General features: G+C 32.9%; 3 protein-coding genes across 3 annotated transcripts; 1 reads left to right on the forward strand and 2 right to left on the reverse strand.

Annotated features, from left to right (window-relative positions):
- Window positions 1-986: 986 nt before the first annotated feature.
- Window positions 987-14,832, forward strand: HELRODRAFT_192938 (hypothetical protein; the record flags this gene model as incomplete). Its single annotated transcript, XM_009025175.1, has 33 exons — window positions 987-1,510; window positions 1,857-1,974; window positions 2,223-2,301; window positions 2,668-2,757; window positions 2,945-3,001; window positions 3,094-3,214; window positions 3,499-3,573; window positions 4,080-4,224; window positions 4,504-4,576; window positions 4,686-4,731; window positions 4,892-4,975; window positions 5,142-5,257; window positions 5,417-5,756; window positions 5,968-6,291; window positions 6,400-6,717; window positions 6,960-7,037; window positions 7,177-7,434; window positions 7,621-7,716; window positions 8,068-8,148; window positions 8,484-9,440; window positions 9,605-9,715; window positions 9,821-9,880; window positions 10,011-10,127; window positions 10,215-10,349; window positions 10,511-10,573; window positions 10,838-11,035; window positions 11,347-11,574; window positions 11,744-11,762; window positions 11,912-12,182; window positions 13,526-13,692; window positions 13,862-14,023; window positions 14,154-14,359; window positions 14,785-14,832. Exons 1-33 carry the CDS (start codon window positions 1,352-1,354, stop codon window positions 14,830-14,832), a joined length of 5,400 nt encoding a protein of 1,799 aa, XP_009023423.1. The 5' UTR covers window positions 987-1,351.
- Window positions 14,833-17,277: 2,445 nt separating this feature from the next.
- On the reverse strand, window positions 17,278-21,725 carry HELRODRAFT_176946 (hypothetical protein; the record flags this gene model as incomplete). Its single annotated transcript, XM_009025176.1, has 15 exons — window positions 17,278-17,451; window positions 17,688-17,811; window positions 17,978-18,112; window positions 18,283-18,428; window positions 18,741-18,925; window positions 19,001-19,086; window positions 19,263-19,348; window positions 19,473-19,654; window positions 19,813-19,885; window positions 20,282-20,378; window positions 20,479-20,561; window positions 20,805-20,915; window positions 21,030-21,105; window positions 21,406-21,490; window positions 21,683-21,725. The coding sequence occupies 15 exons, from the start codon at window positions 21,723-21,725 to the stop codon at window positions 17,278-17,280; spliced, it is 1,686 nt and encodes a 561-aa protein (XP_009023424.1).
- A 433-nt stretch (window positions 21,726-22,158) lies between these two features.
- Window positions 22,159-24,293, reverse strand: HELRODRAFT_113794 (hypothetical protein). The gene is made up of 6 exons (XM_009025177.1): window positions 24,272-24,293; window positions 23,966-24,083; window positions 23,237-23,662; window positions 22,961-23,098; window positions 22,471-22,787; window positions 22,159-22,363 (listed from the first exon to the last, which is right to left on the reverse strand). The coding sequence occupies exons 3-5, from the start codon at window positions 23,241-23,243 to the stop codon at window positions 22,570-22,572; spliced, it is 363 nt and encodes a 120-aa protein (XP_009023425.1). The 5' UTR covers window positions 23,244-23,662; window positions 23,966-24,083; window positions 24,272-24,293; the 3' UTR covers window positions 22,159-22,363; window positions 22,471-22,569.
- Window positions 24,294-24,834: the final 541 nt, after the last annotated feature.

The raw sequence follows: 24,834 nt of genomic DNA on the forward strand, positions 1-24,834 counted from the left end.
CTAAGTATGAATGGATGGTTATATTTTCGTAAAACTCATACGTATATGTATATGAATAAATTAAAAATAGGAACACATGTATGTATCCATGCATGTATCCATGCATGGATCCATGCATGTATTCCAGTATTCGTGCATGTATGTTGTCATGCCTGTGTGCATGTGTATGTATGTGTGTTTGTACGTGTGTATGTATGTGTGTTTGTACGTGTGTATGTACGTTTGTATTGTATAAGCATCCTAATTCAGCCTCCTAATACAATTTTTTGTTGTAGTTTCATTGCATACAAGACAGACAGATAGATGGAGAGAGAGAGAGTGAGAGAGAAAGAAAGAGAGAGAAGAGAGAGAGAAAGAGAGAGTGAGGTTGTTGTATTGAAGATGGATGTGTACTTTATGTTAACCAAAAAAACTTTACTATATTGCTTACTGTTTTCGGCTCATATTTGCATCAATTTTATAATAATTATTCTAATTATTTATTAAGTTTTTGATTTATTAATTAGTTAATTAATTGGTTTTTGATTAATTGATTAATTAAACATAAAATAACAACGTTTGTCGTGAAATAAAATGTTTGTCGGTTCCACTCAAATTTATCTGCAATTTCTTTTTTATTAGCTGATAAGTTAATCGTTTCATTCGTTTTTTCTACCTCCCTTCCTTCCACTAATATATTAATCTAGTAATTTTTATGTTTTTATGTTTCTTATCTCAACCCTGCTAAAAATGTAGGTATTCTTTTCAGTGAGTCTATATATCACTTCGTTTATATTTTTAGGTCATTTTTTCTTGTTATAAAATACATTTTTGACTCATTTTTAGAATAAATATTGAAAAATATCAAAATGGTGTTTACCAAAACGCGTTTTACTGCTTTTTAAAACCATTAACGATTCTAACTATAGTCATATTCTTATAAAATTTCAATCATCTGGTATGTAAGTAAAAAGTTTGACCTGATTGGAAATCTTTTCTCAGGTAAAATTAGGTGTTCACTGATTGAAATGTTTGTTTACTTTTAAATTTAAAATCAAGCGTAAATAATAAAAAAATATGATTTTATTTCGATCAAATAATCAATTTCACGTCAGTTAGGATGCGATTAGTGATGGATTAGGCCGTTAAAGTGACTCTTTATTCATTCGAAATCATTCCATTTATTCAATCAATAGTTAAATAATTTCTTTCCCCACCCTACTAAAACTAAAGCTAAACTAATCTTGTGAGGATTTGTTGCTCATCTTCATCTTTTTTTAAATTTTAATTTAGCTTCTTTTTAGTTTAGCTCCAGTTTGACGGTTACAAAAATAAATATAAATACAAAAAAGTAAGTAAGCAATTTGAGAAAATGAACTGCATTCCAATGTGGAATGCCTGCAATAGGCAGATCGACTACATCAACAAGCAACATGCGGGACTGATAGCCATCCCGGATGACATCCTCAGGTACGGAAAAACCCTGGAGGAACTTTTGCTCGATGCCAATCAGCTCAGGGAACTACCTAAGGCTGGGGCCATTTTTTTGTTATTTTTTTATCTAATTTAAATTAAATTTAATTAATTTTTCAATGTTAGTCATTTCATTTGTTTATTTTTAATTAACTCATATTTAATTAAAATTAATTAGTTGGTTAACTAATTAGAAATAAAGTGCTATTTTTTTGTTGGGGCTATTTTTTAATTTTTTAAATGAAATTTTAAAAATTTCCAATTTTTTGATTTTGCACCCATTTTTATAATAAATATAGTTTAAAATTATATAATTCACATTGTTTGTGATGTAATTGATAATTGTTATTAATAAATAATAGTTAAATTATTTTTTATAACTTTTTGGGTTTTTTTCATTCCAGAAACTCTTTCAATTAACTTTGTTGAAGAAATTAACATTTAGTGACAACCAGATCATAAAAATCTCTTCAGACATTGGCCAGTTGGTTAATCTCCAAGAGATAGATGGCAGTAGAAATGGTAATTTTTAATTCATTCATGGATTGCATTAAAAAGTATGCCAGAATGACATAAATACATTTATAATTATACAGATAGGACATAGATACATTTAAAAATATACCAAAATGACATAAATACATTTATAATTATACAGATAAGACATAGATATATTTAAAAATATACCAAAATAGCCTAGATATATAATAAAAATTGATATTAGATTGATATAACACAGATATGCAATCTTTTTTTAACTTTGAACACAGAATTAATGGACATCCCAGATACAATAAGACACTGCAAAGAATTACATTTTGTTGATTTTAGCAATAATCCATTACAGAAGTACCACTTTCTGTCATTCATTCATTCATTATTTTTTTTATTAATTCATTCATTAATTCATTTATTTATCCATTCATACACTTATTCATTCATTTGCTCATAACACTCATCCATCCATTTCTTCATTCGTTCGTTCGTTCATTCATTCGTTCGTTCATTCATGCGTTCATTCATTCATTTATACAATCATCTATCCATTTATATAAATCATCGACTCATTCATTGAAGATTATTATCATCAAATCTATAATTTCATACTTTTAAACTTACGATCTTACTAACTTATGCAAACTAAGTTTTTTCATTATCGTTATGATTGTTTATCATTATTATTGTTGTTGTTATTGTTGTTGTTTCTATTTTTAGATTTCCTCTGGGTTTTACCCAGCTGCAGAATTTAGCCAACCTATCACTGAATGACACGTCACTAAGCATGCTGCCCAATGACTTTGGAAGGTCCTTATTTTTGGGAACTTTGTAAATTTAATTGATGAATTTTTTTCTGGTTTTTGTTAGTTTCACCTATTTTCTTGAACGGAACAAACCCACACACGCACACAAACACACACACACTCACGCACACAAACACACACTCACGCACACACACATAAACACACACACAGACCGACATTCACACGTACAGTCTAACAAATGTGGAGGCGTTAGATTTTATAGAAAACCTGTCAAATATCTACTGCATGTATACATACACACACACGCACACACACATACGCACACAAATACACACACACACATACACTCACACACATACACTCACACACACACACACAGTCTAACTAATTTGGAGACCTTAGAACTTCGTGAGAACCTTTTAAAGTACCTTCCTATGTCGATTACCTCCCTAACTAAGCTCAAGCTTCTTGATTTGGGCAGTAACAGTTTTGAAGAACTCGTAAGTTAAGTCGGCCATATTGAATTAGTATAATTACTTCTCACTACTACTACTTCCACTACTACTACTACTACTACTACTACTACTACTACTACTACTACTACTACTACTACTTTTATTACTACTACTACAACAACTACTACTACTAATAATGATAATGGTGATGATGATGATAATGATGCTGACGACGATGGTAGTGATTAGAACGATAGCAAAGAATAATGATAATTTAATTTATTTAAACGAAATCGCCAACAAAAATCGATTATTTTGTTTCTATGCAGCCCGAGACGATAGGGTCGTTGGTGAATTTGGAGGAATTATTGTTGGACTCTAACGAATTATCGTCACTGCCTGTGGTTTGTATTTGTATGAATATCTTTTTTTCTGTATTTTAAATACCTTTTTCTTGTATTTCTGTATTTTAAATACCTTTTTTTGTATTTCTGTATTTTAAATAGCATTTTTTGGTATTTCTGTATTTCCTATTTCTTATTTATTCTCACACAAGTTGTTGTTTTGTCGTTGTATCGTTGTTGTTTTTGTTGCTGCTATTGTCATTTCGTGGAGGTATTTGTTGTTGTTAATTATGCTTTAGTTGTTGTTGTTGTTTAAATGCATACAAGACATACAAATCAATCAATATACACACAAATGCAAATACGTACGTTCGTACATACAAGTTGGTACATGTATAACTCGAACAAACATACATGCATTTACACACGTATAAACACACATAGATGTACATCATTCTCACACACGCGCACACATATAGATACACACACACGCGCACACACACACGCGCACACACACACACATGCATTTACACACACACACGATCCCCAAACAATCAACCAATCAGGAGCTAGGCAACCTAAAAAAGTTAACCCAATTGGACGTCTCGGAAAATAAACTGGACAAACTGCCGGAACAGATTGGTAACCTTTTGAACTTGTCTGACCTACTTTTGTCAGAAAATCAGGTCGAATATTTACCAGATAGCATAGGTGAGTTGACACAAATACAACAACAACAACAACCAAATAACATTGCACTCATAACAAATGGCACAATATAACAAAGAGTTTATATAGTAGACAATGTATTTAATCTGTTAACTCCATTGTACGTATACAATTCTTCTACCCATTCATTCGGTCGTTCGTTCGTTCATTCATTCATTCATTCACCATTCATTCATTCGTTCGTTTATTAATTCATTCATTCATTCATTCGTTCGTTTATTAATTCATTCGTTCGTTTATTCGTTCATTCATTCATTAAAGGACTTTTGAAAAAGTTAACGGTTTTGAAGGCCGATCAAAACCACCTCATACACTTGACTACGAAGATAGGAAAGTGAGTTAAGTTTGAAAGAATTGATCATAACTTAATTATAATTTATTATTATTTTTTTTATCGTTGTTGTTGTTGTTGTTATTATTATTATTGAATTTTTTTTTCAAAGTTGTTCAAGTCTGCAAGAGTTAATTCTCATTGAAAACTTAATACTGGTTAGTTTGTTTGAACATTGAAAATTGTTGTAGTGAGAAGAATATTGCAAAATCATTGCGGTGATGATGATAATGATGACGACGTTGTTCTTGATGATGATGATGACGATGTTGGTTGATGATGATGATTGCGATGGCGATTTTGATGATGATCTCCCAGGAAATTCCTCCCACGATTGGCAAATTGAAATACCTGATGGTCCTCAATGTTGATAGAAACAGGATCCAAGTGATCCCAAAAGAGGTTTTTACTTCTTATCCGGTTAATTAGTGGAATGATTGAAGATGTATGAACCAGTGGATGAATGAATGAATGAATGAATGAATGAATGAATGAATGAATGAATGAATGAATGGATGAATGAATGAATGAATGGATGAATGAATTAATGAATTAATTAATTAAACAGATCGGATCTTGCACGCGATTGGGTGTCTTCAGTATTCGCGACAACAACATCAGCCTCGTCCCGCAAGAAATCGGTAATCTCAGGCAACTGAAAGTTCTCGATGTGGCGGGAAACAGGTTATGATAATGATGATGGTGGCTGTGATGGTGCTGATGGTAATGATGATGATTAGGATAGATGGAAAGAGGAGGAAGAATGATGAGGATAATTGTGATGATGGTGGTTATTTTTTATCATGTCGATGATAACAACGTTGAATGTATGATGAACAACAGGCTATGCAATCTACCATTGGCTCTTGGTTCTTGTCCTCTGAAAGCCCTCTGGCTGTCTGAGAACCAAGCCACGCCCCTTCTTAAATTCCAAAAGGATGAAGACGACGACGGCGAAAAAGTGCTTACGTGTTTCTTATTACCCCAGCAGCGATGCAACGTCACAGTCAACAACAACAACAACAACAAAGATGACAACAATAACAATAACAATGATGACGACCATCAACTAAGATCCAACAACAACACCCTGGATCGAGAAACCAGCTGGGCAGACCAACCCAGGCTGTCCACTGTCAGGTGGGACGTGGAGGAACCGGCTGCCAGTGAAAATAAATCCGAAGTATGCTGAGTTCTATGTTGGGTCTTGTTGCTCTGCTTTTGATGTCGTTGTTGGAAATTGTGTGTGTGTGTGTGTGTGTGTGCGTGTGTGTGCGTGTCTGTCATTGATACCTAATTAGAAATACCAACGAACGGTCGAATGAATTGTCATATTCGTTTAATTAAATTTGCAACCTAACTCTCGCAAACCCACCCTAAACCCCACTCTGCAGACGCACTTCCATCGCCAGAACACCCCCTTCCCTAAGGAACTTCGAACTCGTCACCACCCCCACAAACCACATCATCCTCCACACGTCATGAAAGATTCCTTCGATCGAGCCAAAAACACTGAATCGGATCCGCTCCTTCCGGCTACAACAACATCGTTGCGTCAGCAACAACAACGAAACGACGTCACGTCTACAACATCTGGAATTCCCAACGTCACATCCTCGACTTCGGGAATTCCAAGTTTCAGTTTGCCGGGGACCAATCAGAGGACAAAGAACTGGATCAATGCTTCGCTGGACACTACCACTGAGTCAAACAACCTCGTACGTTGAGTCGTTTTTTTTAACATTAATTTTAAGTAAAATTTGTTATGTTATGAATTTATTGTTATATATATTTATAATATTTAAATTATTATTCATCAACCTCAGCTGTCATTGGACGGAATATTGAACCAGCAGAAGCGAGGCTTCGGACTGGCCAATTCAAAAACCAGGATCAGCTCGACAGCCAATGAGACGACAGATAGCAAAGCCATTCCGACATTTGAAAAGCTACCTAACTCCAAAAATAAAACGCCTCAAAATTTAAAATCAGATGACGACGACGACGATGATGACGTAACGATGACGATGGATGGAATGAGAGAAGAAAGAATAAACATCCATTTTACGAGAAAACCTGGAGTCGGGTTAGGGATTAGTATTGCCGGCGGAGTGGGGTCCACACCATTCAGGGGAGATGATGAGGTTTGTTGGGAGGGGCCGTGTTTGATTAATTGTTCGACTGATTGATTGATCGAATGAATTGCCAATTGATTGATTTATTGGTTGGTTGGTTGATGACGATGTTGATAATGATTGTATGATTAAATGAATGAATGAACGAACGAACGAATGAACGAACGAATGAACGAATGAACGAACGAACGAATGAATGAATGAATGAATGAATGAATGAATGAATGAATGAAAGAATGAATGATTGACAGGGCATCTTCATATCTCGTGTGACTCCAGGAGGACCTTGCCATCTTGCTGGCATCATGGTGGGAGATAAACTTCTGGAGGTGAGTACGATGATGACGAAGATGATGAAAAAGAAGACGATGATGATGTTGATAATGACGGTGATGATGACGACGATGAAGAAGAAAATGATGACGACCGTGACGATGATGCCGACGACGACGATGACGAACTTTCCAGGTGAACGGCAACTCGTTAGTGAACGCCGACCACCACAGAGCCGTCAGCGTTCTCAAAGATGCCGGAAATGACGTAACTGCCGTGGTTGCCAGACTCGTTGCTATGGAGAATAAAGGGATTGCTAATCAGGCCAATTTTCTCAACAACAACAACAATAATAATAATAATAATACAGTTAAAAATGAACGGATCGTGAATGGAGAAAAAGATGATGATGACGACGATGTTGCAGATGAGGATGGCGGATTTGATTGGAAGGTTGGAAGAGATATACCTATCCATTCACAAATTTATCAATGGATATGTATTCGTTTATTCATCCGTTTGACCATCCATCCATACATCCATCCATTCTTCCATTCATCCATCCATCCATCCATCCATTCTTTCAAAAATTATATTATCTTTATAATTATCTCACTATTGTTATCATCATCTCAATAGCCCATTAAAGCCACCTTGAAAAAGATACCCGGAAAGGGACTCGGGTTTTCCATCGTGGGGGGGAGGGAAGCGGCCGGAAATAGAGACGGTGACGAGGTGAGGGAATGATGAGGACGTGAGAGTATGATGATGAGAATGATGATGATTATGATGTGAGAGTATGATGTCTATAATGGTGATGATTATGTATAGTGGTTTTGTATAATGGTGCTGAATAGAGATTTAATTTGTGATGTTAGACTAGTTAAATGACAAATTCAATTAATCCTTATGTTAATTTTTTTTAGTTATTAAGTTATTCATTGATTCATTCATTGATTGATTCATTCATTGATTCATTCATTTATTCATGCATGCATTCATTTATTCATTCATTCCCTCGTTGATTCATTTATTTATTTATTTTTGTATTTGTTCTTTCATTCAATCTTTCGTTCATTCCTTCAGTCCATCTACATTTCAAAAATCACGGCCGGAGGTTTAGTTGATCTGCAGACAAACCTGAAACAAGGGGATAAGTTAATAGCGGTTGGTTGGTTGGTTGGTTGGTTGGTTGGTTGGCTGGCTGGTTGATTGGTTGGTTGGTTGGTTGATTAGCTGGCTGGCTGGTTGGCTGGCTGGTTGGCTGGCTGGCTGGCTGGCTGGCTGGCTGGCTGGCTGGCTGGTTGGTTGGTTGGTTGGTTGGTTGGTTGGATGGTTGGTTGGTTGGTTGGTTGGTTGGTTGGTTGGTTGGTTGGTTGGTAGGTAGTTTGAATGGATTATGAATTGATGATAAATCTTTTTAATGATGATATTGCCAGCAACAACATCAACAACAACGACATCAACAACAACAACAACATCAACAACAACATCAACAACAGATCAACAACGTAGACGTGCAGTCGATCGACCACAGTGAAGTGGTCAACCTGTTGATGATGCCAGCCAACACCGTTGAGATACTCGCACATAGGAAAGCTCGACTACCTCGTCCATCAGCTCTGCAACAGCAGCAGCAACAACAGCAACGAAATTCTTCCTTCAACCAGCAGCAACAACAACAGCTGCTTAACAACAACAACAACAACAACGGCAATGATGGTAGTAGTAGGAGAATGAGGAATGGATCAGTCAATAATTACGACGATGAAAATTATTTATTCAAGCCGAAATCCAAAACACTCCTCAACACTTCTTCCACATCTTCCAAGATGGGCAACAACATCTCGCCACCGTTTTCAACAACAACAACATCAATAACGACAACAACATTGTCAAATAGTTTTACGAGCAACAACAGCAACATTCAGAAATTGTTGACCATCAACACAAGCACACCGCCCTCAATGTTCTCAACAAAATCAACGACATCAGTTGTGTCGCCCGTCGAGATTCTATTCACCAGTAGTCCGTCCTACAACAACCCGCCACCGACAACAACGTCAATGACGTCATCGTCCACGTCATCATCAACAACCGCCGCAAGAACGTCATCAGCACCATCAGCAGCTGCGACACTGGCGACAGCCTCGCTACCTCTAAAATCAGTAAAAACCAACGGTAGAAATTTCGAAAATGACGTCATCAACAATGGCGCCGACAACAACACAACGTCACTTCCGAAGGTGCCAAAAGTGAAAAAGTCATCGAAAAAATCGAGAATGAACAAGTCAGGCGATGGTGATGACGATGATGATGATGATGTTGGGGGTGGTCGTAATGATGATGACGTCACCATCGACCAATCAATGGAGGATTTGATCCTTGCCGACAACAGCGTTAACCACGGCGAGAAGAAGAAGACCAAAAAAAAGAAAAAAGATAAACATTCAGTTGAAGTAATCGTCCTTTCGCTTAAATTTTCGTTGTTAATTAATTCATATTTCTAAATATAGAAACTAATGAGCCACTGAATCAACCAATTGGACAATAGCTTTCTAAAAGACGTTTCTATTGTAGACATTAATGAATATTAATGATCTCTAATGAATCGACCAATTAGACTATAGTTATTGAGAAGAATGGAGGCCCATTGGGTATGAGCATCGTGGGAGGAGTTGATCGAATCTGTCATCCATTCGGCGTCCTTGACCCTGGAGTTTTTATTTCAAAGGTGGGTTTCGCATAAATTCATAATAATTTTATAATTATCTTAAACATTAATGGTTAAATTTATAACTTAATTAACATTTTTGACACAATTTGCATATTAATGAAGGTCGTCGAGAATGGGGCCGCATCTCATTATAATTTGAAGATTGGTGATAGAATACTGGCTGTATGTTATTTTTTTCATGCTCAATTGTTAACAAATTATTTAATTATTTAAATTAGTTTATTTCCTTTCATTTAGCCATGAATATTGTATTATTAATTACATAATTGGCATGGATAATTTGAATTTTTAGGTCAATGGTAATAGTTTGAAAGAGGCCACCCATCACGAAGCTGTAAGCTCACTGGTTAGCCCCGCCTCCGAAGTTACGCTATTGGTCCAGCACGATCCGCCCCCGCCTGGATTGCAAGTAATTATCATAATTAATATTACAGTTAATGCTATATATTATGATAATACAGCGTATGCAATATTTCAAAATGAAATGAATAAACAGGAGATAAAACTGATAAAGAGAGAGGGCGAGAAATTTGGACTGACGATAAAAGGAGGGGTGGATAAGCTGGGAGGGGGGAACAAGATGGGAGGTAATCCGGAAGATGACGCAGATGAAGGAATTTTTATATCTAAGGTGGGTCTCTCCACTTTTTTTTTCAAGATATCTATCTTATTTTATTACGTTAATGTGCATACATACATGCGTGTATACACTTGCATACATGTATACAATATACATATACAAATACACACACACACACACACACACACACACACACACACACACACACACAGATAAATCCAATTGGTGTCATAGCAAAAGATAGCAGGCTTAAAGTGGGTCAGCGAATTCTTGAGGTAAATAATAACTTTTTTACACTATTCCTTTATCAATTTTTCATTCATTCATTCATTTTTTCATTCATTCATTCATTCATTCATTTATTCTTTCATTAGTTTATTTATTAGTTCATTCACTCAAAAGTTCTTAAGTTCATAACCTGAGGGTAGGTTTGTTCACGTATCCATTTATATAAATTTATTCATTCATTCATTCAATCACTCATTCGTTCATTCATTAGTTTATTAATTAATTCATTCATTCGTTCCTTTCTGTGATAGGTCAATGGAATCAGCTTGTTGGGCGTGACCCATGATGACGCCGTCCAATCACTGAGGAGTATTCAGGGCGGGTTTACGTTACTCGTCTGCGACGGTTACCAGCCCAAAAGTGAAAAAGATGACGAAAAGATTAACAATCAGCCCCTGGAAAGATTTTATTCGACTTCCAGTGTCGATAGATTAGCTGGAGATAGTTTTGTTGGTTATCCATTAGTCTGTCCATCCATCCATCTATTCATTCATTCATTCATTCATTCATTCATTCATTCCCACATTTTTTCATTTATTAGCTCATTCATCATTTTTTTGTGCATTCAATCACGGTATATCAAACCATGCACTGAATGATGATTGTTTCTTCCAATCATTTGGTAATCATAATATTAATGATGATTGCACGAATAAGAATGAATGATTGAATGAGTGAACGAATAAACGAACGAGTAAAAGATTGAACGAACGAACGAGTGGATGAGTAAACGTCTTACTATAAACTAATAAACGAACAGGACCAGCAAACGGTCGTCACCAAACAATTGAAGTTCGGCAGCAGTCCGGCGAGGCACGCAACGTCATCGTCGTCATCACATGCAGCTGCAGCAACAACTGCAACATCATCATCATTTGCAACAAAACCACCACAGCCCTCTTCGTCGTCGTCGGCTTCATCGTCCATGATGGTGAAGAAGAAAAAGAAGAAGATTTTCTCATCAGCTGAACATCTTCTTGTCGATCATGTTAGTTGGTTGGTTGATGTTGATTGGTTGATGTTGATTGGTTGGTATATTAATTATTGGTTGGTATATTAAATATTTATAATGGAGTTTAATTAAGTTTATTTATATTTAATTGATTATAACCTTAATTAGTTGATCAATTAGCTAATTTTATTAAAATTTAAAACAGGATTTGGAGAACGTGCCAAGTTGTTAAGTTTTTTCTCTCTTTTTATGTGTTAATAAATTTTAAAATTTTTTGTTTTAAATTCACCATAGTCGTCACCGCAATCATTTGAACCACCATCATCATTATAGTCGCCACCATCATCTTCACGATCATCATTATCATAAGCAGCAGCGGCTACAGCAGCGGCGGCAGCAGCTGATGACGCTAACGCTAACGCGTCGTCATCCTCGCCGAGTAAGAGAATCGTGAAGAAGAAAAAACTAAAAGTAAACCAATCATTCGACACGGCAAACGACAGCGTCAACAACAACTACGGCGGCATCAATATGGACAGCAGCTTAATCATCAGTCCGTCGCGCAAAAAATACGATCATGGGGATGACGGTGACGACGACGACGATGTGATTAAGGAGATTAAGAAGATTAAAGGAAGGAAGAAGTTGGTTTTTGCGTTTTCGTTGTCGATTTCGTGTCTTTTATTGTTTCGTAGTAATGAATTACTAAGTATTGAGTAAATTGATTTGTTTTAAATTTTATTAATTTAATTTTTAATTTTTTTTTTAAATTTGGTTTGTTGTTTTTTTTTTCTTCATAAATATCAGATCAAAAACTGCAGATCTTAAGTTCGAGTCAGCAACCTGATTCATCATCACTGACGTCGCCATCTTTCTTTCATCATTATCATCATCCTCTTACATCATTATCATCATCCTCTTCCATCATTATCATCATCTTCTTCATCCACCATCAACGTCATCATCATCATATCAAAATCGACATTATTGTTGTCCCAATATTATTATCAATTATTATTCATTTGTCTGGCTTCATTCATTCGTTCGTTCATTCATTCGTTCGTTCATTCATTCATTCCAACTTTCCTTTCTTCATGTATATATATATATATATATATATATATATATATATATTCTTCATTTATTCATTCACTAATCCATTCTTTTGTTTATTCATTCATTTATTCATTAACTGATTGATCTATGCATGCATTGTATAAATAATAATAAGTAAATAAATAAATAAATATATATATATATGCGTATGTCATGGTCTCCAACATATATATGTATATTTATATATATATATATAATATATATATATACACATATATGCTACTATACATACATGTATAATCATTGTTATTTGACGTTTTAAGCCAATTATTTTGGATTATGTTCGGAGTTAATATTAATTATACTAACAATATCACAGTTTGTTCGCTTGTTAAAGTGCAATTAGTTATAATATTCATAGATATATTATAGTGCATTTGTACGGAAATGTCACATCAAATGTTATTACAACTCTACAAATATATATGTATGTATATATACATATTTATTTTTATTATGAAAATGAGTTCTTATGTGTTTTAACAATTTCTTCTGTACGATTGTGGAATTTTTCATTGAAGTTTACTGCTAATTTAACATTTTTTAGCCATTACTTTATTTTGTAATTTTGATTTTTATGAAACCTTTTAGATAAATAGATGAATTATTTGAATGTGTTAATGATTGTATGCTGGCAATGTTTGCACGTAAGTTTATGAGGTTTTACCTTAAAATGTTTTGAGAAATAATATTTTAAAAGCTGGTTAGCTTTCCATAAAAAACTGTCGAATACGTGTAATTTATCTTTTTTGAAATCGGCTCTAGTTTAAATTAAATTTAAAGTTTCAAGGTTTGTTTTAAAATTTTGTGTTCGGATTTTAATTTTCGGAATTCAGGCAATTGTTAAGTTACCATAAATGACAATCGCTAGATTATTAGTTTGCCGGTTGAAGCGACATCGATTGTTGATCACTAACACGTTGGCCAATGGGTTTTTGCTGGCTGCCGGAGATTTCGTCGTTCAGCAGGTGGACAGGTACAACGAGAAAAAATTAAATCCGGAATCCGTGCGAGAGTTTGTTGATTGGCAGAGAACGAGTAATTTGTTACTCTTTTTAAATTTAAACTTTAAAGCAATTAAGTTTGTGTTTTTAGTCAGTGTCATAAGGATTTGTAATGAAAATTAAATTACAATTAAAAGCTTTATTTATGTAAAATTCATATTTTGGTATTTCAATTGACAATCCTGATTTATAATTTTTCATAGAAAGATTCCTTATCACTGGATTATGTTTTGGTCCCGTTCTTCATGGCTGGTACTCACTGCTTGATTGGAAATTCCCAAAGGCCACAATAAGATCAGTTGCATGGAAAGTCTTTTATGATCAGACCATCGCCTGTCCGTGCTCCATCACTTATTTCTTTTTTGGTTGGTCATATTTTGTTTGCTGTTTTTTCACTAATTTACCTCTATTTATTTTGAAATTAAACTATAATAAATTTAAATACAAATTCATTCTCTTATAATCTATAGTAATTAATATTTTTCATCATTTTAGCAACTGGGTTACAAGAAGGTAAAAGATTTAAGGAATGCGTGGCAGAGTTGAAGGAAAAATTTGTTGCGGCCTATTTGGTGGATTGGTTAATATGGCCTGCTGCACAAACGTTTAACTTTTTTTTCATTCCTCCAACTTTCAGAGTAATATTTGTCAGCTCAACGACATTTGTCTACAGTATATTTCTATCTTACATCAAAAATATTGTTAGTACTTGATTTATTGTAGGATTTTTGCAAATATTTGGACGAAAAAAATTGTTGTTTAAGAGTTAGTCTACAAGTTTTAAAAATTTTTGTGCAACAAAAAAGTTTTTAGAGTATTTTAATCTGTCACAATATCACAATATTTTGCTTGTATGAAGTGTAGCTACATTGATAAATATGATATCATATATGATATAGAGAGATATGGTATCAATATTTCTACATCACATAGTATACAATGGCTAATGACATTTGTATCATACAGTTATTGCATTGATATAAACGTCTATTTATTTTTAGAACTTTTGTAAACATCATAAATATAATTAAATTAATTATTCGTTAGTATTAGTTATAATTAATATATTTTCAATATTTTTTAAAGTAAATATTATTAATTTAAATTCTTTTTTGTTTTTTAACAGGAATTAACTTCTGAACACAAGTGGCTGTCAGCTTTCAAGATAGAATAACGTCCAGATATAAATAAATAATATCGCTTAGAATAATAATTAATAATATAATAATAAATATATAATATCATAATAATAATTAATAACAAGTAAATGGACAATATTAATGTTAAAATTGGAGTGAATGAAGATAAAAATCTTGTCAGTGAATAATAGAGTGGTTTATTTATTTAAAAATTATTAAAGAGAACATGATAATTTTACTGTACTAATCATAAGTAGGCTAATCTTACTACTACTGTGGTTACTACTATTACTGCTTCCTAGTTTACCACTACTACTAGTGCTGCTACTGTCGCCACTACTGCTACTACTTCCTATTAATACTAACTTTCGTTTCTCTAATTTTTCTACGACGTCACATTTGATTTTAATTGACAAAATTTTTCCAATGGTTTGTGTGTGTGACATGTATATCTATGAAAATTGGCCACTTACATATGTGTGTATGTATGCTGTTGTGCGCGCGCGTGTTTGTGTGTGTAGGTATTTAAATAGGTAACTATTTGTTATTGAGAGTTGTTAACGTTATTACGATCATGCATTAATTTTTACACACACACACACACACATATATATATATATATACATATTTATTATTTTATAAAATACGGTTTTTGATTACGTCTGATTAATATGTATTAAAGGTGATCGAATTTATGAGTTAATTTATGTGTGTGTGTGTACACAACACATGCCTATGACCTAAAATGTGAATTGATATTTTGATCTAGTTTTTTCCAGATTGCATGCTAGCATTATTTCAATTAAATAAGTTGAAGTGTTTGTGTGTTTATGTATGTGTGTGTGTTTGTGCGTGCAAGTGATTATGTGTGTTTAAATATCGAGTTGAAAAGCTTTTTATACGTATTTTATTACCATATTCTAAGCTTTAATTCACAATTTATCTTAAATTTCCATATTATCTTCTGTTAAAATTTAACAATTTTTTAAGTTTTACATTTTAAAATGAAAAAATCTGTTTACATAGAACTTTGTATATATATATATATGTATGTGTGACATGTATATCTATGAAAATTGGCCACTTACATATGTGTGTATGTATGCTGTTGTGCGCGCGCGTGTTTGTGTGTGTAGGTAACAAATCATCATCACTTAAATGCATTAGAATCTAGATCTAACACACACGTGTGTATATATATATATATATAATATATATATATATATATATATATATATATATACAGTAGGAATTTGTTATTTGATAAATTTATTATTATTATGTTAACTATACTTAATTAATTAGAAAAGTTAATTATGGGAGTTTTTAATGAGATGTTCGAATAATTTTTGTAAAAGCATAATTAATAATAATTAGAACAACACACATGCATACACACATACAGAACATACATACATACATACATGCATAGACGAAAATTTAGTGAGTTTAAACGACAATAATAATAATTACAATAATATTAATATTAGAAATAATAATAACAATAAAAAGAATAATAATAGAAACAGAAATAAAATACACATTTATTAACTCTTATAACCACATAATGAATAAGAAATGATCATATTTAAAAAAATAAATGTTAACGTCCAAATTTTGTATGTATATATATGTACGTATATATCTATATATATATATTATATATAGATAATATTAACGATAATAATTAGTTATATATAAATATTAATAAAAATCAACAATGCTTGTTATGTCTATATTTTGTTGTTGTTGTTGCTCTGACAACATTATGATTCATTGAGTCATGGAATTTTGTTTTCTCTCATTTCATAAAATATTAATTGTCAGATGAAACGAAAGAGTGTAAACGAAAACCGCGATTAAGTTGTTTGATAGTTAATATATAGCAGGAATTTCAAATCTACTACTGCAGCCACTTCTACTACTACTGCCACTTCTACTACTGCAGCCACTTCTACTACTGCAGCCACTTCTAATACTGCAGCCATTTCTACTACTGCTGCCACTTCTACTACAACTGCCACTTCTACTACTGCAGCCACTTCTACTACTGCTGCCACTTCTACTACTGCTGCCACTTCTACTACGGCAGCCACTTCTACTACCACTGCTGCCACTTTTACTACTGCTGCCACTTCTACTACCACTAACGTAGCTGGCAGTAATGGCACTACCACACTTCTACTACTTTATTACTAATACATTGCTAAAAAAATTTCTTAAATGTTACAAAAACTACTAGGCGTAACTGGAATATTAGTGCTTTGGTTTGTCCAATACAAACGTCTTTGGTGGTTACATCTGCAGTTGTGGGACTAATACTAGTAGTAAGATTGAAATTGTCCAAAAAAAACAGTTGTAAATGTAGTAGATGAAGTTGTAGTAAAAGAAAAAGTGGCAGTAGTAGTCGTCGTAGTAGTAGTAGCAGTAGTTGTAATAGTAGAAGCAGCTGTAGTAAATATTACCATAGGATATCACTACTATTGTTGCAGTTGCAGTTGTGGCTGTTGTTGAATATTTTGTAACTGTTGTTGTGATAATTGTGACTGTGGTGGTTGTGGCTGTGGTGGTTGTGGTGGTTGTTGCTGTGGAGGAAGTGACGCCATGTTCGTTTGAACTGTCGTTATGTTGCTGATGTTTACTGGTTGGTACATCTGATGAGTGGGTGGATAGTTATCGTTAATTAATTAGTAGTCAATTAGATAATGATTGATTGGTTAATTGGTTAATTAATTGATAGAGGTAATTAATAAATTAATTATATATTAAATGAATGAAAAAGAGACAATGAAGAAAAGAAAGAGTGAATAAGGGAATGTATGAATGAAGGAATGAATAAATGAAGGAATGAGTAGATGAAAGAGTGAATATATCAGCAACTGAAAGGAACGTTAACGTACATCAGTGTACGATGACAGTGAATAGTGGGTTGGCAATGCTGGTGTTTGATGCTGGTGTGTTGGAGAAATATGTTGTTGTTGAAGCTGCTGCTGCTGCTGCGGCTGAAATGGTTGCTGTTGTTGGTAAATTTGTTGTGGTTGTTGGTGGTGCTGATGATAAATTTGTTGAGGTTGTTGCATATACTGAAGTTGTTGCGGCTGTTGCTGCTGTAGTTGTAGCATCATCATTTGCTGCTCCAATTGTTGTTGTTGGAGGATAGCGGCGTTGTTGTTGACTGACATCATCAATGTTGAAGATGACGTCGTTGAAGTTGCAGCTGCTGTGGTTGAGTGTGGTAGCTCGGCCATCAGAGTGTGGTAGAGTTCTAATGAGTGGATCAGCTTGTCATTGAATTCCATCAACTTCATGTGCTGTCTGTTAGTGTGAGTATGGGTTTGTGTGTTTGTGTTTGTGTGTGTATGTCTGTGTGTGTATTGAAGAAATCAATCAACCAAACAAACAGACATACATACAATCAACCAACCAAACAAACAGACATACATACAATCAACCAAACAAACAAACAGACAGGCAGACAAACCAACCTATCAATCTTCTCGAGTTCCTGATTGATGAGGGGTATCATAAGTTTGCAATGTTCCTCGTACGTCTGCATGTTCTCCGGATCAGTCTGAACATCACCGCACGGGTCAGCACTCTGTAGCATGTTCAGTGTCGTGTTTATCTTCTCCTGAAAAAGTAATTTAATTAATGTGTCAATTTAATTAATTAAACTGATTAATTAATTAATTAACTAATTTATCTATATTTTGTTTAGCTGAAGTGATCGAAGTTATTTTGCAGGTTTGAATGGATGAAAATATTGAGTACTATTGATAAAAGTTGAACCAGATCAAGTCACGTCTACTATGACTATTCCAGCTTTTGAACCAACCAATCAGTCAACCAACCAACCAGCCAATCAACCAACCAATCAACAATCATTCAGAGAAGCCAATCAACCAACCAGCCAACCAACCTCATCAATCTTATTGACGAAAACATCCTTCCTTCTCTTCCTCCTACCCCCAGCAACTTTTCCAACGAAGCCAGCATTCTTCCTCTCTACCACCTCACCATCATCATCATCATCTTCCTCCTCGTCGTCGTCGTCATCCGCGTTGTCACCATCATCACTTTCGTTTTTGTTTTTTGATTTTTTTGAGCTTGTAGCACCTATTTTGTCATCTGCAACTGTAAAAAATGAAAAGAATTAAGGGTCAATCTTTCCAGCCAATCACAGCTTGGGAAAACATCACTAACCTTCAGATTCAAGCTCATTGGTTACAAAATTGGCGGGAAATAACCCCTCTCCTCTCCACGACACACCTTTCCACCAATTCTGATCACTAAGTAAACATCAGAGAGAGAGAAAAATCAATTAAAACCAAAAACATAAAATATCATTTAAACATCTCTGAATAGATAAAAGAAAGCAATTTGATTGGTTGTTAGTGGTATACGTCATTTACTAAATGAATAAACATGATTGGTAGAGGGAATAAATAAACAATTTTAAAGGAACCTATCATCAATGACTCCAATAATCTCTCCTGCCTTGAACGTCAGCTCATTGTCCTCTACAGCTTCAAAGTCATAAAGGGCCTTCACCTTTGCGCATATCATTTGCATATTAATTATCAAATTTTTCTATCATTTGCATATTAATTGGCAAGTAAACAAAAAAATGGTGGAGTGATAGCAATGATGATGGTGACAATAAATATAAATATACCTTCCTAGGTTCTTTATTCTTATTAACTGTGGAATAAGACGACGAAGATGAAGATGATGATGCTGACTGGAATGCAGGATAGATTGATGATGCAGCTGCTGCTGCTGATGACGACGACGACGAGTAGGCAGATGATGAAAATGGCTTTGACTTTTCAGAATCCTTCAAGGAGAGAGCTATGGCTGTGTGTGAGAGAGAGAGAGAGAGAGCATGTGTGTGTACAAAACTAAAATTGAATTCCTTTGAGGATTATAATGAAGTGAACGTCAAAAAAACTCAAAATCAGGGTCTAAAAGAAAGAAAATAACATATACAAAAATTTAAAAGGGAACTTATGAACCTTTAGCAATATCCTCTTCTTCCTCCTTGCTCTGTACAACGTTCGGGTCTTTTGACAACTTTTTCAATTTTGACTGAAAAGAGATTAATTTTTCAGAATTTAAATTCTGAATAACTTAAATTGCCAATTTTTACAAGAGCATTCCATAATAATTACTTTTTGATAACATTTTTACAATTTAATTTGCCGGAATTTGATTTAATGCTTGATCACATTTGCATAAACCATTCCCAAAATATTTATACAAAACAATAAAACCTTTGCTAAAATCACCTTCTGAGCCATTAAAACTAAAAAACCAGTTCAACTCAAAAACATATAATCATAATTTTTACTTATAAAAATATTTTAACTATTAATATATATATATATATATATATATATATATATATGTGTGTGTGTGTGTGTGTGTGTGTGTGATAATTAATAATATTAAAGATAATAAATGTTTCAAAGGATTGTCACTAACATTGGTTGAACCATCATCAAGAGTAAAACTTACACCTTCATGCTTCAATGATTTATACAAGCCAGGAATTGAGCTAAAGAAGTACATCATTTCATTTCTTTTATTGAAATAAACGAAAATAATATCAAACAGTTATAATAAAATAATAAACTTAATGGGGGTAGTTTATTTGAATTGAATAAAATGACCAGATAGACCTCAGTTCAGAGTCAGATTTGAATTCAGTTTTAGCCCAACTTCTTAGATGATGCTTCAGCTGGTTGGATATTTTCTTTTGAATCTTTTACAACGACGAAAAAGTTAGGGATTTAACTTTTAAATTATTGAAATAGTAGTATTAAAAATAAAATTCTTAATAAATAATTACAAATTAAATTAAAAAATTATATTAAATCTTTTTTGTAACACTTCTAAGGAATGAATCAGTCACTTGACAGTTAAATTAGTGAAATCAGTGATAGCCTGTTAGAAGTAAATTGAAATTTATATAAAAGTGAATTTAAATTAAAAAAAATTGCCTGACCACTCCTTGCTTCTCTTCACTGATGATCTTTCTACAATCAGTGATGAAATCTTTTGAGGCTATTTCAAGCCAAAAATATCGACCAGCATTTTTTACGCAGGCATTCAGAAGCTTATAGAAAAAAATATTTCAATGTCATTAAAACAAGATTACATACAAATTAAAACAAATAAATGAAATAATTTAATAAACGATCAATTAAATTTTTAATAAAATGTCAAAAACCGAAATAGCCTGTAAAGCAATATGAGGATTCCTATTCAACACCCTTTTCATAACGGCTTTATAACAATTTTTGGCTCTGAAATTGGATTTCATTGAAAATTAAAAAACTCATTAATTAATTTTGTTCTAATTTTTTGTTACTGTGTATTATAAATAAATGTAAATAAATCATTTCCACAATTTAGTTAGGACATTTCGCTAAATTTATTTATTGTAGTAGAGCTTTCGTTAATTAAAAACAGTAATTTATTTTAAATTTTTTATAAAACATTAAATATAGAAATAAAACAAAGTTCACTGGTTTTTTCAAAAAAATTATGAAAAAAATTTGAAAGGAAATTCAAAAACAAAAGAAAAATAGAAAAGAAAAACTGACGCGACTTGAGACTGTTTGGCCTTGTCACAAATGTCAAGAATGGTAGCCCAATCCTCTGAGGTGTTCCTCTCGTCTGTTGCTTTTTCTGTCAATCAATCGTTTTTTGATTGGGTCATGTATGATCAATTAGGCAAATTATTAAAGAAATAAATTAATAAAATGATAAAAAATAAAAAGACAGGTCATGTCAACTAAATCATGGGTGGGTAGGTTGGGTGAAATTTAAGAAAAAGCATTCAAACATCAAAAAAAAGACAAACTAATTAATTTCACTAACCGACACTAGCGTCAAACGGATTAGGATTAGAGAAAAAAGGCATTTTTTTAAATTTAAATATTTAATTTGTAATTGTAAATTAAGAACTAAAAGTCAACTGACAGAAAAGAATGTAAATTTTAGGGATGTATCTAAAGGGCAAAACAGACTACAAAAAATAAATTGTGTTACGCCTTTTTTAAGAATGCCCAACACCCAAATATCCTATATCCTATATATATATATATATATATATATATATATATATATATATATATATATATGACGACCCTGTATTTTGCTATTTGAAACGAAATTTTCAACAAAACTACAAATTTTCAATGACCAGCAAATGTCACCATTATGTTTCAAGTTAAATTTTTTTATAAATATTAGGCATCTTGTGAACCACGCCAGCTTTTTTCAACTTGCTACTTGACCGCCCCATTGGCATGTTTGACAGTCTTGAAGTAAAGTTAAAGGTAATAAACTCTTTTTCTCCCTTTTCTTTTTTCTTTCTATATCTAAACATATTATTAATATAGTCATTAGTTGCCGCGAACAAATAAGCGCAGTTAAAAAGCAACAATTTAATTCTTAACCAAAAAATTAATTAAAATTTCTAAATTATTTGAATATATTGTTAATATAGTCATTAGCTGTCGCGAGCATCAACGAAGATTGATTAGCTGTCGCGAACACATAAGCGCAGTTAAAAAGCAACAATTTAATTCTTAACCAAAAAATTAATTAAAATTTCTAAATTATTTGAATATATTGTTAATATAGTCATTAGCTGTCGCGAACATCAACGAAGATTGATTAGCTGTCGCGAACACATAAGCGAAGTTAAAAAGCAACAATTTAATTCTTAACCAAAAAATTAATAAAAATGATTCCATATCCAGTTATTTTCCACTGAGTTGCTCGTACAACTTTGGCACATAGTCATCCCACTCAGCCTTATAATAATTCCCAGCAACGGGCTGCCCTAGTGAATATTTGTCACTGAACTTGCGGACGTGATGGGAGGCCCTGTGATCCCCTGATCTGTTTGTCAGGTGCTTCTCGTGGAACTTCACCTTGCCATTCTGCTTGAAGACCAAGAAGACATATCTGTGTAGTCCTAGCAATGGAGAATGTTTATTGAAGGTTATTACCTTAGTGAGCTCTGATATCTAAAAACTTCATATGAATATAACAAAACAGTATCTAGCCAGACACTGTTACTGCTAGATAGTATATACTTTACAATAAAACATGTGAAAAAATTTCAAAAGAATTGAACTATACTCTAACCAGTTCCTTTGGGAGGCCCAGAGCCAACATATTCAGAAAGAACCTCGCCCTTCTCCACATGGTGTCCAGGAATGTTCACAACTAGCCAATGATGCCACTCTCTGAATTTTGGGTTCTCTCGACTCGGAGCATCAAGATCTGTTCAGACACAAAATTCATAATCACCAACTATAAAAAAATGTCCATAAATTGAAAATATCAAACAAAAAAACTATAACAAAGTTTTTTTTACTCAAATGAATTTAAATAAATCTGTAACTTAACCAGCCAACCAACCATTCATGATGAGAGTGTAGTAAGCATTTGCATCAGCATTCCATTTCACTTTAGGGACATGCTTCACCTAATAAAATGGGAAAATAATGCAAATTAAAAACTGCTAATAAATTTGTTTTTATAAATAGATTTCAGGTATAAAAATGGCTAGAGCAAAAATTACTTGCTAACATCTTGGCTTGATGTAATTACAATGACAACAGACAAAATACAACAATAAATAATTCAATCAAAAAAATTCTTGACTAACAAACATTTATATAATTTATTCAATATTAAAAATAATATTTAGCCATTAATATATTTTATATCTTGCGTACTAACAGACACTTGTATCATATAGTAGACATATTTTCTTGAAAGTTAACAAACCTGTGTCGGGGTCAACACATCTCCAGGCTCAACTTCAACACTGCCATAAGAAACCTTTTAATTAATGATTTATTAATTAATTATTGAAAAAATAACTTATCAGATAGAAACGTTATATACATTTTTATACCACTAAATTACTAAGACAAGACTCACAGAATTTGTTGAATAATTATGCAACACATTCAGTTATTTACACAAAATTCAATTAATAAATCAACAGACAGTCCCTTATTTTTATTAACATGACATAACATGACCTTTACCAAGGGTTAGCAAAAAAAAGATGATGACCACAAAATTCAAGCAAAAGTCAAACAGAACAGAGGCAGCAACAAAACAAAACACAACAGAAACCTGCAAAAGTTCATTTGGCTTATGAATGTGCATATCATTAACGATGTCATCCTCAAGAAATTTCTCCATTTTCACTTTCTTAGAATTTTTAACCAAATTCTTGGAGAATTTTCTAGGGCTGAATTAATAAAAAATGAAAAACTAAAACAGCAAGCTAAGTTAAAATAAAATCGGTATAAAAATCAAGGATACGGTTCAGGAAAAAAATTTACCAAATTAACAAAACTCTACCAGAATAAGCATCGTGAATAATCAAAAAACCAATTTTAGCGACCGAATTAAACAAAAATCAGAATAAAACACGACCTGCAACAGCACCGTAAGCTATTTATGACGTAGTAAAACGAAACTAAAAGTAAACTTCGCAAAAAGCTGTTAATTGTATAAAAGTTAATTCAAGTTAAGAAACTCTACTATATCTACTGATTATCAAACGGACAAACGGGTTAAATAGGATTGTTAGAGGTTTAGTATTATCTTAATATATGCTCCGGGTAATGTGAGAAGTTGCACATGTCATCATATAGTCTATTAATAATTTAATAAGTCATCATATAGTCTATTAATAATTTAATAAGTCATCATATAGTCTATTAATAAGTCATCAAACTTATTAATACTCATTAAAACTTTTTCAATCACAAGTTTAGCCTTTATTTATCGATCACCTCTCTAACTCACCAAGTCATCATCTAGTCTATCAATTTGCCGTTACTTCATTTTATATTCCATCGTCAATTACTTTTTCTTTATTTTTTTTTATTATTATTATTATTTTATTTTATTCTAACATATTTTATTTTTCATGTTTTATCATTTTTCTTCCTCACTTTTTGTATTTATTTTCTCACTTTTTGTATTTATTTTCT

The sequence above is a fragment of the Helobdella robusta genome, assembly GCF_000326865.2.
Source record: "Helobdella robusta unplaced genomic scaffold HELROscaffold_40, whole genome shotgun sequence".
NCBI classification, from domain to species: domain Eukaryota; kingdom Metazoa; phylum Annelida; class Clitellata; order Rhynchobdellida; family Glossiphoniidae; genus Helobdella; species Helobdella robusta.